The sequence below is a fragment of the Pinus tabuliformis genome, chromosome 2_1 (genome assembly GCF_031772625.1).
Source record: "Pinus tabuliformis cultivar Carrire ecotype Pingquan chromosome 2_1, CPIR1, whole genome shotgun sequence".
Lineage (NCBI taxonomy): Eukaryota > Viridiplantae > Streptophyta > Pinopsida > Pinales > Pinaceae > Pinus > Pinus tabuliformis.
In genome coordinates, this window is record NC_142299.1 from 811,063,792 (window position 1) to 811,076,499 (window position 12,708).

Here is a 12,708-nt window from a genome sequence, read left to right on the forward strand (position 1 = left end):
TCCCGTGACTTTCAAAGTAGAATCAGAAGCAGTGAGCATCGAAAGAAGTATTATCATTTGGGTTCGACTTACACAGTGAGGATTGGAAGCAGTGAGCGCCGAAAGAGGAAAATATAACCACTCTGTCTCGACTTCCACCACAGTCATAAGACAATCGACCAACCGAGCATCATATTGAAGATTAAGGGAAGCGATACACCAGGTAACAAATTTGAAATTTCTTTGTTGAAATTGTAGAAACATAAACAGAGAAGGGTTAGAGCACGACCCTCTGCCACTATGACTAATAGGGTCGAGCCGAGTGTGTTCGACAGTTCACAATATCATGAAGATTGCATTGAAATTCTCAGAGAGATACAGTGGTTACCATTCTTAGAGAAATTTCATGGAAGTAATGAAGAGGTTACCAAGCAATTTGCTTTCACCTTCAATGGAGAAAAAGCCCTGATAGGTAACTTCTCATTCAGGGTTTCAGAGGATACTATAGCTCAGTCAATAGGGATTAGTCCAGAAGGGGAGAAGTATTTTAAAACAAAACAATTTAAAGAGAAATCGTGGACACAGTTTATGTCTAGATCCAGAGTCTCATTAGTTAATTGGAAGAAAGGTGTTCCCAGAAGTTGGTTGATGCATCCCTGGGATGAGATGGTCTACATCCTTCAAAAATTCATAACCTGCGAAGGCCGTTACAGTATTTTCTATCTATACCATATTAAACTACTGCTCCACTTGAAGAAACAATGTGTTATCAGTCTACCATATTTTCTATTACAAAGCTTAACCAAGATTTCCAAGACTATCCAGAAGCAGAAGGGGAATGAAGACAAGAGCCTATATCACTTTGGCTTAATTAAAATTCTTATTGAGCATGAATTGCAGAGAAGAGGGAAACCGTGGAAAGAATTCCTAGCTGCTAATCAAATTAGAGATGAGGAAGATAAAGAAGAAGTGCAAGAGGACTCAGGGTTCATGAAGGACATTGATGAAGAAATCCCAGTATCCAAAGCCAACAAGGCACCTCTACCTGTGGGCAGCATAAGGACCAGGAACATGAGAAAGGAAGATGCTAAGAGGGTCGAACAAGATAAAATTTTCACCACTTACTCACGAAGAACAAGGAGGACACCAAAAGCCCAGTTACAAGAAGACCAGCTTGAATCCAATGCACCTGCACAAATGGATGTTGAGAGTGGTGACCACTCACTACCAGGACCAGAAGTTGATATAGAGGTAGAAAGCAATAACAAGCAGGAAAAATGTTCACCACCTCCCATTAAGAGACAGAAGAAATTGGAGAAACAAATTGAAGAATTAAAGGAAGAGCTCATGGAGGCTAATATGCTAGAAAAAGTTATCAAGAGAGAAAATGAAATGCTCCGGGCGCAGAGTAAAGAAACTCAGAAGAAGAATGAAAAGTTAAGGGAGAGAATCAGTGAACTGGAGGCTGAGCAAATGGAGATTTCTAACTGGGCCACTAAGTGGTACAATCAGAAGAAGACCCTCAAAGAAAAATACAAAAGGTTAAAGCAGGAGCTCAAGGGTCAGAAAGATAACCAGGTGAAAAAGAATGTGGACACATTGCTCAAGGCAGCAGAGATCCAGGCAGGGACAGAGTTCAAGGGAAGCACTTCGGGGATAGCATGAGGACATGCTAATTCCTTAAGTCGGGGAGAGATGTTAGTATCATCCCATGACCCCCTTTTTCCTCCTAAAACATATCATTTTCCCATTCCTTTTCATCATATATCTCTTAGAATCCTTGAAAATTGATTAATTAATAGTCCTATAGTTATTAAAATGCATTGAAATTGATTTAGGAAGTTTATGTTAAAGAATTAGAAGTTTTTGGTAAAAAGGTTACAGGAAGTTCCAACATCCTGTAATTAGCTCATTGTTTGACATGTGGCACAACAGCTGGGCTAGAGCGAAAGGCATGGATGAAAAGTAGAATGTCCAAGCATGGACGAATACCTATCCCACAGTAGAATCGACCCTCCTACATGCGTGGTCAACACAGGTCAAAGCATGGCACACTGGCGACAAAGGCAGCAACAGCAGCGCATTCTAATTTGATTTAGTTTTTGTTCTTTTTGAAATCAGTTAGGATAGAAACATTTTGAAAATCTCGATGTAGTAAAAACGGCAACAGCCATATTCCGAATGTACATTCATTTTCGAAATGACATGGTTGTAATAGACATATGTAAATACAGTCCGAGTAATGAACAATGGTTAATCGTTGTATCATTCTAAAACAGAGTTTTTGAACTTAATACTAAGAATCCAGTTACAATTACGACTCGTGTCTTGTGCATTGATTTGATAGTCAGTTGAATATAGTCCAGTATACCTCTGGAACGCGGACAGGCCCTGCGTTAAACCGGTATACTGTCCTTTTCATTTTCTTTGCACTTAGGGTATTATATGTTTTGCACAGTAGTTACGATTGGTTTCCGATTTCAATAGCTCTTGATTTCAATTGAATGTATATGGTTTGCGTTTATGGTAATGCTTGAACAGTCATCGCTGAGATCTTGAAGCGCGTCCTGTAAGGGATTCAATCCCTGTGTATGTCCTTTAAAAGCAATGTCATGAACTTTATTTTCATTTCAAAATCCATTTATGATCTCTGTATATTTTTACCTTGTGTAAATATTAGTGAATGCTGGGTGTTTGCTGAACAGGGGTTTTATGTGTGATGTCTCTGTAAGGAGATCGAAAACTTGGTTTGTAGTGATACACAGTGTTTAGGTTCAGTATTTAATTTGGTAAAAGCATTTAGTGATAGTATTGTAATTAGGTATGTTAGCAGAGTGACCTGAGTGTTTGCATGATAGGTAACATACCCCAATCTTCTGTAAAGAAGTACTGTGACCTACATCATAACCACTTAGCCAACAATCCTTTATGTCTATATACTTTAGACGCATGCCTCTAAGCTTACGCATCCTGGTCGATAATAAATATAGTCTAGTCTAGTACCCTAGCTAGAACACTACAGCAGCCTCGAACAGCTTCCTAAGCTCCTGCTACCTTCAGAAGTTCAGCTTCTTAATTTCGGGAATGAGTAATCTTCAGGCTCCCGGTAGACGCACCAAAATGTTATCACAAAATCTGACCCTGATAGGCTGTTGATCAAGTAGACTCTGAGTAACTCTTTCAAACCAATCTTTTGGTTGAGGCTTAGCCTCCTCAACCTGAGAGGGCTCTCTCAATAGGTTTAAGATTTTTTATTAATGATTAGATGGCTAACTCTAGGAACAAAACTGGACAAATGTATAACTGGTTGATTGGTTGAATCAAATATTAGCAAACATCTATTAGGCTATGGAGTCAAGATAGTCTTCAACAAAACAACATGATCAGCAAAACATGGAAGTCAAGGCACTTGGAGTTTAGGTTTATAAGTAAAACAGTAACACAGTGAATCAACATAGTTTACAAGCATGTGAATGAAGTTAGAGCATTTTCCACTGAATTCTAAGTATCACAAGCTCATACCACTACAAATAAGTAATTGAAAAAGGGAATAAGAACATCAAACACATAAAACCCTTGTGAATCTTGAGTAGTCAAATTGATCTCTGTATTAAGTTTGAAAAACCACAGTTTCTTACAATAACACAACTTTCTTTTGCTAATGAAAAATTACCAAAACCCCTGGGTACATCAAAGTTTACATTACTTATAGGCATCTAGCCTTTACAACAAGTCTTCCAAGTGGATAGACCATTAGACTTTACAACTGACACCAAATCTAACTACTAACTAGATTTCATGAAACTAGGACTGACACCTATTCGAATTAAGAATTAGAGTCCTACTATGACTCAAACACCTAATTATTACATTTAAACCAAATTGATCCAAATCTTCCTCGAAAGGAATCCTATCTTTTAACCATGATGGCCATCAACTAAACATTAATATTCTGATTGCCTTCGTGAAGTTACTTTGCCTATCATTAAGGAGATATCAATTTGATGACCTGGCACATGTAGACTAGTGTCTTCAAACTCTTCCTTTAACTGAATATCTCCACTTGTCAAATGACTAATCTCATACTCTTTGTCATGCTTTGATACTCTTTGTCTGTTGATGAGGAACTGCTTTAAGTATGTTTTACCTTTCTCCCAAATACATGCATAAAATTCCCAAAATTCACCTTTAGCAATTTCGTAGCGCGCTACGAAACTGTTGTGTATGCTCCCTTTAACACAGTTTTCAGAAATTTAAAGTTTGAAGATATTTAACATTCTTCAAGAATTGGTGTCAACATCAAAAATCATAAAAGTGTTTTTCCTCAAAATTTGGTCTTCACCTTAATGAAATACTGACCTATAAATTTATCATTTTCTGCACTATTTTTATCTGAAAATAGGTGTTGAGACAGAGCTTATATATTTTGATCCCTGATAGCTGTTATAAAAATGGAAGAGGATTTTGTAGATACAAACATTTATAAGAAAAATATCTCTCAGTTTTTTGAAAACCAGCTTCAGTTGTCCGGAAGCTGCATTATAAAATCATGTATAAAACAGGAAAATTCAAAATTCTGCAAACAAGTCTCAAAGGAAACTTTGAATCTCCAAATTGGTAGCACCTGGGAGAAATTTGAAAGAATTTTTTGTTCCTTGTTATGTTCTTAGAAAAATCCTCCTTCAGATTTTTTAAACTCATCTTCATTTGCCTAAAAATTCCTTTTGAAACCAACATCTCAAAACTGTCCAAGAAACACACAAATCCCCTTGCAGCTCCTGGTAGGAACACATGTAACCCGTCTGGATGAAAGCTTGTGTGAATTTGAGGTCATCCATGATCAGTTAAAGCTCTATAGGCTCCTATCCAAACACATAGCCTTCTTTTTATTCTTTCATCTTCATGGCAATTTCCCTTTATAACCCAAACTGCCCTCTTAAAAATATGACAGTTGTAAAGAACTTTTTGGACAGCAAGTTGTTTGTCACAAAGTTAACTTTTCAAAGGTGACAGCTGATTGATACATGCAAAGGTTGAAAAGTAAATGACAGAGAGGAGCTTGGGTAACTTGTTTAAGGAATGATATTCGAATGTGGAGAGAAAGGTGACAAAATGAGGGAGTGGAAAGCAACAGCCACTTCATCAACCAATAAAAATAACTTTGTTTTTCCTGAAAAAGAAGGTTGCACTCCTGAGCTCCTATCTCTTGATCCCTGATAGCTGTTACAAAAATGGAGGAGGTTTTGTAGATAAGAATGTTTATAAGGAAAACCTCTTTCAGGTTTCAAAAATGAGTTTTCAATTGCTCAGGAACCCCCTTGGAAGTTGACTACTAAAAACAGAAAAACACCTTTTTGAACTACGAAATTAGCTTGTTTTCGTAGCGCAAATCGCCTTTTTTGAACTAGCTGCGCTACGAAACTGCGGATTCCTGTAGGATTGCAAAAATTGAACCCTACACTTAATGGAAAATGTGACCTATTTGACCATGAAGTGAACCTAAAGGACTTTATTTGGAAATGAAAGATGACATTTTAAGACTTCAAACCCTATCACTTACCCTTTTATCAATACTAAAATGACCTTTAGACCTCCTTGAAATCATGACAAAAAGCAGAGATTTTTTTTGCTAAAATAAGAGTTGGACCTTTTTTTTCCATAAACAACAAATAAAAATACATAGAATACAACATTCCTCGGTGAGAAATACTCCAAGGAAAAAAAAAACGAAACTGAAAACGGGCGAGAGTAACAAGCCTCGAGCCCTACAATCAAACCTCTAAACACTCAAAAGAAATACATTGCGTAAACCGACAGACTCAAAAAAAGACTAGAACACTGAGCAGAACAAAAGATCCATTCAAAAAGAATTAAAATTCACTAACACACCACCAGTGTAACTGTAGGAGGTAAAGGATTGGCTCTGCCCTTGCTGCCCGTCAATATTTCTGAACACTGACTCCGCTGCGTGAAAATCAAACCCTGTACGCATCCACCGGACCCAAAAAATAGGCGGGAGAATACGCCAAAAAGTTATGACGTGGCTCAGTTGTCGGACCCACCAAACTGCATCCGCATTCTCAACCGTTGATCCTGGCTGTTGGATCCAATGGCCAGGGTTCATATCGCACTCACCAACCTGTCTGAAGAATAGTGTGCGGGAGACAGTGGTTTTTAAAATTGTACCTTGCCCACGTGTCACCTGATCTATGGGATCGCTGCCATAACACGAATACCACTTACCGCTTATGAGACTTGCGATCACCAGACATCCGGCCCAAGCATGGTTTTCGGAATTAAGGGTGGGAAGAGGGGAAAAAACCATTGTTGGCAAACAATTTTCCAATCTCTGTCTGTTTTGAACACTGTACCTATCCTGGAGCCTAAGCTCCTTTGAGAATTGACTCCTTAAAATTTCCTCCGAGACCCTGATATTTCCCCTCACGTGATTCCGGAAGAGAATGAGACAGACCCCTGCTTGAATTTTTGTCATAAGCATTTCAGAAGGAAGAGAAACCGCTTGACAGAAAAAATTAATTTAAGCCTGTTATCCGGGACCGATAATCAAACATTTCCTTGTCCTCTGTAGCTTGCTCCTTGCAGAGAACTTTTAAATGGTTTGGAGGAATTTCTCGCCACTTGTATGCTATCCCACTTTCAGCATTGTTCACCCCTTGGTTGGCAAGAAGGTCTGCTAATTTATTGGCCGAACGACGAACATGATTGAAACTCACCATTCGCAGCTCTTGGAGGTGAACCTGGATTCTTTGGTAAACCAGGAGAAGTTTCCAGTGATTAGAAACTTTCTCCGGTTGAGTACCACAATTAATTCTTTTCACAGAGTTAATGGTAATCTCCGAGTCCGCTTCAATAATGACATTAGAGCACTGGTGTTGGATCAGAAACTCCAGGCATTGTTCCAGCGCCATTAATTCTGCCATATTATTAGTAGCTCTGCCAAGATGATAATGGAAGATAAAAATGATTTTTCCCTTTTCATCTCTTAAAACTCCTCCATAACTGGTTGTTCCTGGGTTGCCTGTTGAAGCCCCATCAATGTTGTATTTCAGATATCCTTTCGGTGGAGGTTGCCAGAACTCCATCCCTATATCCGTGTCTAAATCCTTTCTTCTTAGACCTTGAGGAATAATCCCTTTCATTCCCAATTGGCTGAGAATTTGCAGCTCAGATACCGACAGAGGTTTATTGGGGAGATTTTTAACCGTGGTACTAACAGTCTCCCGAAGCTGTTTCAAGATCAGATTAAAAAGACCCTGTGGGGTGGACTTTTCACTTTTGAAAATCCTTTTATTCCTTTCCTTCCAAATATTCCAGATTATGAAGCTTGGCGTAAAAGTCCAATCTAGATTAATGAACTCATTCTCTGAAAAATTAACTCTCCAATTGTTTAGGGTATTAGTGATACTATTACTGTCCCTGTCAGACTGCTGGAAAATGGAAGAGAAGGAATCCCATAACCAGGTAGTATAAGGGCAGTTGTTGAGAATGTGCTCCATGTTTTCCTCCCTCTTTTCGCAAAACTGAGATCTGGAGGGCCCTAAGACTCCCATTTTCCGTATGTTGTCCCAAGTTAAAATTTTTCTATGGTGAACCAACCACATAAAAATCTTGATTTTCATCCAGCCTTGGTGCTTCCAGAGGTGCTGCCAAGTTTTGTCTGGAGCCCTGTAATCTAGCCCCAGAAGCATGCTTTTGGCTTCCTTAAGATCAAAGTTACCTTTGTAGTTATTTCCCCATCTCAAGTGGTCCTGCCCCTCTGTAGCTAAAATCATTCTTTGTTTAAGTATGCTTCCAAGAGCTTCTGCCTTAATTTTCATGGGGCTATCATCTCCATAGTTAAGTTTACTCCAGCTTCTCCATTTTCGTGAGGTCTGAGCTTGATCGCAGAAATCCTTGACTTTATTTAACCCTTGATTATCTATTTCCTATTTGAGACTAAAAAAATCCTTTGTTAGCAGAATTGGTTCTTGCTACCATTCATCTTCCCAAAAGAGTGCCAAATCACCAGCTCTGATTTCCCAGAAGCTGTTGTTTTGAACAAGGCTTCTGTTGTCCCAGGCTCTATTCCATATGTGAGACCCTTTCACATTTCCAGACATTCTTATTAGATCCTTAATGTGCCAAGAGCTTGCATATTTTTCTTTCCAGATTCTAGCCCATTGAGCTTGTGGCTCTTGGACCTAGTGCCACCAAAGCTTGGCTCCTAGAGTTTTATTGAGAATATCCTGATCATCCAAGCCTAGCCCTCCTTGTCCCTTGGGTTTGCAGATATTTTCCCAAGAGACCAGGGCCCATTTCTTCTTAGTTTCTTCTTTACGCCATAGGAAATCTCTTTGAATGTTTCTGAATTTCTCTAAAACACCTTTGGGAGCTGGGAGGGCCGATAACATGAAAATCGGGATCGATTGAAGAACCACCTTTGTTAAAACCAACCTGCTTGCCAGATTCATGACCTGGAAAGTCCAATTTTTGACTTTGTCTTGCAATTTATTAATCGTCTGTTCCTAGATACTTTTGTGCATTGGTCTGTCTGTAAGAGGAATTCCCAGATACTTTGTAGGGAGGGAGTCCCTTTGGAAGCCCAGAATTCTCGAAATGTTATTCTGAACAGCAATATTAGTATTAAAGAAAAAAAAAATTGACTTGGAAAGATTAACTTCCATACCTGTAGCCAGAGCAAATTCCTTCAGGATTAGATTATAGGTTGAAGCTTCTTTGACTGTGGGGAGCCCTTGCAGCAAGGTATCATCAACAAATTGTTGATGAGTCAGAGCTTGACCATTTTCTGATAATTGCAGACCTTTGATTTTGCCCGTTTCTTTAGCATGCTTAATAGATCTGCCCAGTCCCTCCACCATGAGAATGAAGAGAAAGGGAGAGAGCGGATCCCCCTACCTGAGGCCTCTAGAAGGAACGAAAATCTCTGAGGGGGAACCATTCACCAGAATTGAAAAACTAGCAGAGGTCACCAGAGCCATGACCCATCGTATCTAGTTATGGTCGAACCCAAAAGCCCTGAGAACCTTTTTGATGTAGCTCCAATTGACCTTATCATAGGATTTTGCTATATCTAATTGCATTATCATCCCCGCCTGTTTTTTGTTGTTAAGCGTGTGGACCACCTCATGGGCTTGAATGATGTTATTCAAGATTTGTCTGCCCTCCACATACCCTGATTGTTCCTCGGAAACTAAAGAAGGAAGGAGAGGTTTAAGTCTGTTTGCCACTACCTTAGAGATGATCTTGTAAACCACATTGCATAAAGCAATGGGTCTGTATTTGTCTGCAGTTTGGGCCGATTCTTGTTTGGGGATCAGGGAGATGAAGGAAGTATTGAGGGCTTTCAGGATCGTTTTACTAGATCTGGAGTCCTCCACCACCTCCAGAATGTCCTTTTTAACAATGTGCCAACAAGCTTTAAAGAAGTCCACATTGAAACCATCCGGCCCTGGTGCTTTACAGTTCTTCATGTCTTTAAGAACCTCACTAACTTCTTCACCGGTAACAAGCTTGTTGAGATTAAAATTATCCTCTCTAGACACTAACTTAGGAATGTGCCTTGTGATTTCTTTGATGGAATGTTCTCTGTCTGGATTATTTTCTCGGGTGATATCTCGGAAATATTGGACAAACACGGCTTCAATACTATTATGGGTATTCTGTACCTATCCATTATCATCCTTTATCGTTGAGATTATGTTGTGTGCTCTGTTGGCCATTGTGGATCTGTGAAAGAATTTTGTATTCTGCTTTCCTTCCTTGATCCATAGCACTCTAGACTTTTGCCTCCAGAATGTTTCCTCTTGTTTGCATAAATTATCCCATTCTTGGTGATGTTTATCAGCCTGATTACTTTTTATTTTGTCAAAGCCATCTTTGATAAGGGCCTGGTTGATTTCTTGTAATTTGATTTTCAATGCCCTTTTGTTCTCGAAAATATTACCAAACTCCTTTTTGTTCCACTCTTTTAGTTTTAACTTTACATGCTTAAGTCTTTTATGAAGGAGGAACATTTTTGTGCCCTGGAATTGCAAATCATCTGACCACCACTTTTCAATATTGCTGATGAAATTTGGGTGAGAGAGCCAAATGTTCTCGAATCTGAAGGGCCTGTTCCTGGGAGAGAAAAAACCCTTGAATTCCATTTGAATCGGCCAGTGGTCGGAGCCGCCAAAGGGAAGGACCGTTGCTGTTATTTCTGTATCAGTAAGCAATAGCTCCTCTGAAATCATGAACCTGTCCAACTTTGAGGCAACCTGTGCCTTACCTCCTCTTTTGTTATTCCAAGTAAAAAATCCATTGTTTAGGGCTACATCTACCAGTTTCATATCCTCAGTGAAAGTCTGAAATGCTAAAGAGTCTCTGTTGAGCACTCTGGTGCCTCCCTTTTTTTCCGAGAGTGATTTTATCATATTAAAGTCTCCTCCCAAGATCCAAGGAATCCCAGCCTGTCTATGTCTGAGATCGATAAGGGAGTCTAATAATTTAAGTTTGTCATCTATTCTTTGAGGACCATACACATTTGTGACCAGGTAGGTTTTTGGCTCCCCCACTGGTTGCAGGACCACTGATAAATAGTTTCTAGATGCTTCTGCATCTATTATGCTGATTTTCTTTGGATTCCACAGAGTTAGAATACCCCCAACTGTGTTATCAGCTTTAACCTCTAGGAAATCAAATCTATTAAGCCATTTACTATGGAGTTGTTTTATTTTCTGGATGGAACATTTAGTTTCTTGGATAAAGATAACATCTGGCATTTCCAGTTTCATTCTATGACTGAGCATTCTTTGTTTTCTTTTACTACCTAGACCTCTAATATTCCTTGATGTGAGCTTCATGATTAAAGATTAGTAAATGAATAACTAGTTAGGTCTTTCATCTTACCTGAGTCTATCATTAACTTTCCACACTCCATTAAGAGGTCCTTCTGCTTTTTCCTACCTCTCTTTTTTCCTGCATTTCTTGTTGCTATCCCTGGAATAGCTTTCATTACCTTAACTCCTCTATGTTCTTGCTTTTCACTGATTTTTCCATCTTCTAAATTTGTATCCTGAGTTTTCCATAAGAATAGCTGTTGAATCTTGTTACAGTTTTCTTGGGGTAGTGAATCTCTCCCTCCCATGGACTCCTGCCTCAAGAACCCTTCCAAATCTAGATGCTCCTTGTCTAGAATTTCCTGAAGCTCATGGTCTTCCAGATCTGTTTTGCTTTGGGTCATTTCCTAATCCATTTCTGGTTCCGTTTCACTCAAAATGTGTTCTTTCTTATTATCCACCTCTTGTGATGGGTTGCAGTCTGCTATCATTTCCATTTCCATACCCTTAGGGCCATCCGCCATAGATTGCTCTCCATTTTCCATTTCTGCATTTTCCTCCAGAACATGATACTTATTTTCGCTAACCTTTTTCCCCTCATTACGTGGTTGCCTTGGTCCTTTTTTGCCGCCTTTTCCTCTGCTAATAACTTTTTGGAAGCTGTCTTGATCCTTCATTTCCTTAGTTTTGCTTTTAATTTCTGCTTGACTAAGAGGGCAATCTCTGATCAAGTGTCCATGTTCATGGCATTTATGACACCTAAAAGGGATATGTTTGTAATCTATTGTTTGAACCCATTCCTCATCAAAAACTTCCAGGATGACTTCATCCGAAAGAGCTCCTGATAGACCCATTTCCACACAGATCCTTTCATATGAAGTGTATTTTCCTCTTCTTGTGGCTTCCGAAGCTTTGACAAAACGTCCTAGTTTGTTACCTATGGCAGCAAGCGATTCAGTTTGCCAATAATCAAGAGGAAGAGAATAAAGTCTTACCCATACCGGTACCGAAGTGAACGTCTCCCACTCTGGCACAAAGTTCATCTTCCAAGGCCGCATGTAGAGGCCAACTGCTGCATAAAAGTAGGGTCCTCCTTCGAATATTCTATCTTTTTCTTTGATGTTTGTGAACACCACCGTGAAGAAACCCTTGGACCCTAGATGCAAATCTATACTTCCTTTGGGTTTCCAGTGATACTTAATCCATAACTGTAAAGCCTTTTCTGTGGGCCATATTCCCATAAACTTGCAGATTATAGCGTAGGTCCCCATATGTTCTCTATGTGCCTGAAGTGCAGGATCGTTTAACACCACTCTGGGAGTGACCTCCATTTTGGGTCTGCACGGTCCTTTTTGTTTATTGTTCTTAGTACCTTGACTTTTGTCTTCTTCTTCTTTGTCTTTAGTGCTGACATTTTCCTTGGGTCTGCCCCCCTCTGTTTCCTTGTCATTGTTACTCTGTTCCTCTTCTTCCAAATCTCTGACTTTTCCCAGAGGGGACTTACCTTTATTAGCAACCATAGTTTTGTAGGAGGGAGGGGAGCTCCCTACCCTACATGTTTCCATTAGAAGCAGGCCCTAAATCTCTTCAAACTCTGGCGATGCGGTTTTCCTGCCTATAGCTATTCCACAGTTCACGCCCTCAGCTCCAGTTCATGCCCTCAGCGCAGTTCGTACCGTCAACTCCAGTTCACGCCCTTAGCTCCAATTCGCGCCCTCCCTCTTCATGACAAAAAGCAGAGTTGACACAATGATGTTTTGAGAATTTTTGGGTGATAACACGTCACAACACCATGTTAAGTCCACAGAGTGCTTGTCTTTCACTTTCACTATTTTCTTTTCTGTGGATGTGTTTAAAATCAGTGTATGTTGGTATTTATTTCTATATCTTT

General features: G+C 39.5%; 1 protein-coding gene across 1 annotated transcript; it reads right to left on the bottom strand.

Moving 5' to 3' along the window:
* Positions 1-8,652: 8,652 nt before the first annotated feature.
* On the bottom strand, positions 8,653-11,221 carry LOC149203065 (uncharacterized). The gene is made up of 4 exons (XM_089401758.1): positions 10,997-11,221; positions 9,984-10,835; positions 9,172-9,665; positions 8,653-8,665 (listed from the first exon to the last, which is right to left on the bottom strand). Exons 1-4 carry the CDS (start codon positions 11,219-11,221, stop codon positions 8,653-8,655), a joined length of 1,584 nt encoding a protein of 527 aa, XP_089257884.1.
* Between the last annotated feature and the right edge of the window lie 1,487 nt (positions 11,222-12,708).

Bases quoted from the DNA above. Each gene is read 5' to 3' on its own strand.
- LOC149203065 (XM_089401758.1), bottom strand. From the start codon at position 11,221: ATGACCCAAAGCAAAACAGATCTGGAAGACCATGAGCTTCAGGAAATT. The intron at 10,836-10,996 runs GTAATGAAAGCT...TTAATCATGAAG, and splicing joins AAGAACATAGAGGAGTTAAG to CTCACATCAAGGAATATTAG. The intron at 9,666-9,983 runs GTAAAGTTAAAA...GATAATGGATAG, and splicing joins TTCATAAAAGACTTAAGCAT to GTACAGAATACCCATAATAG.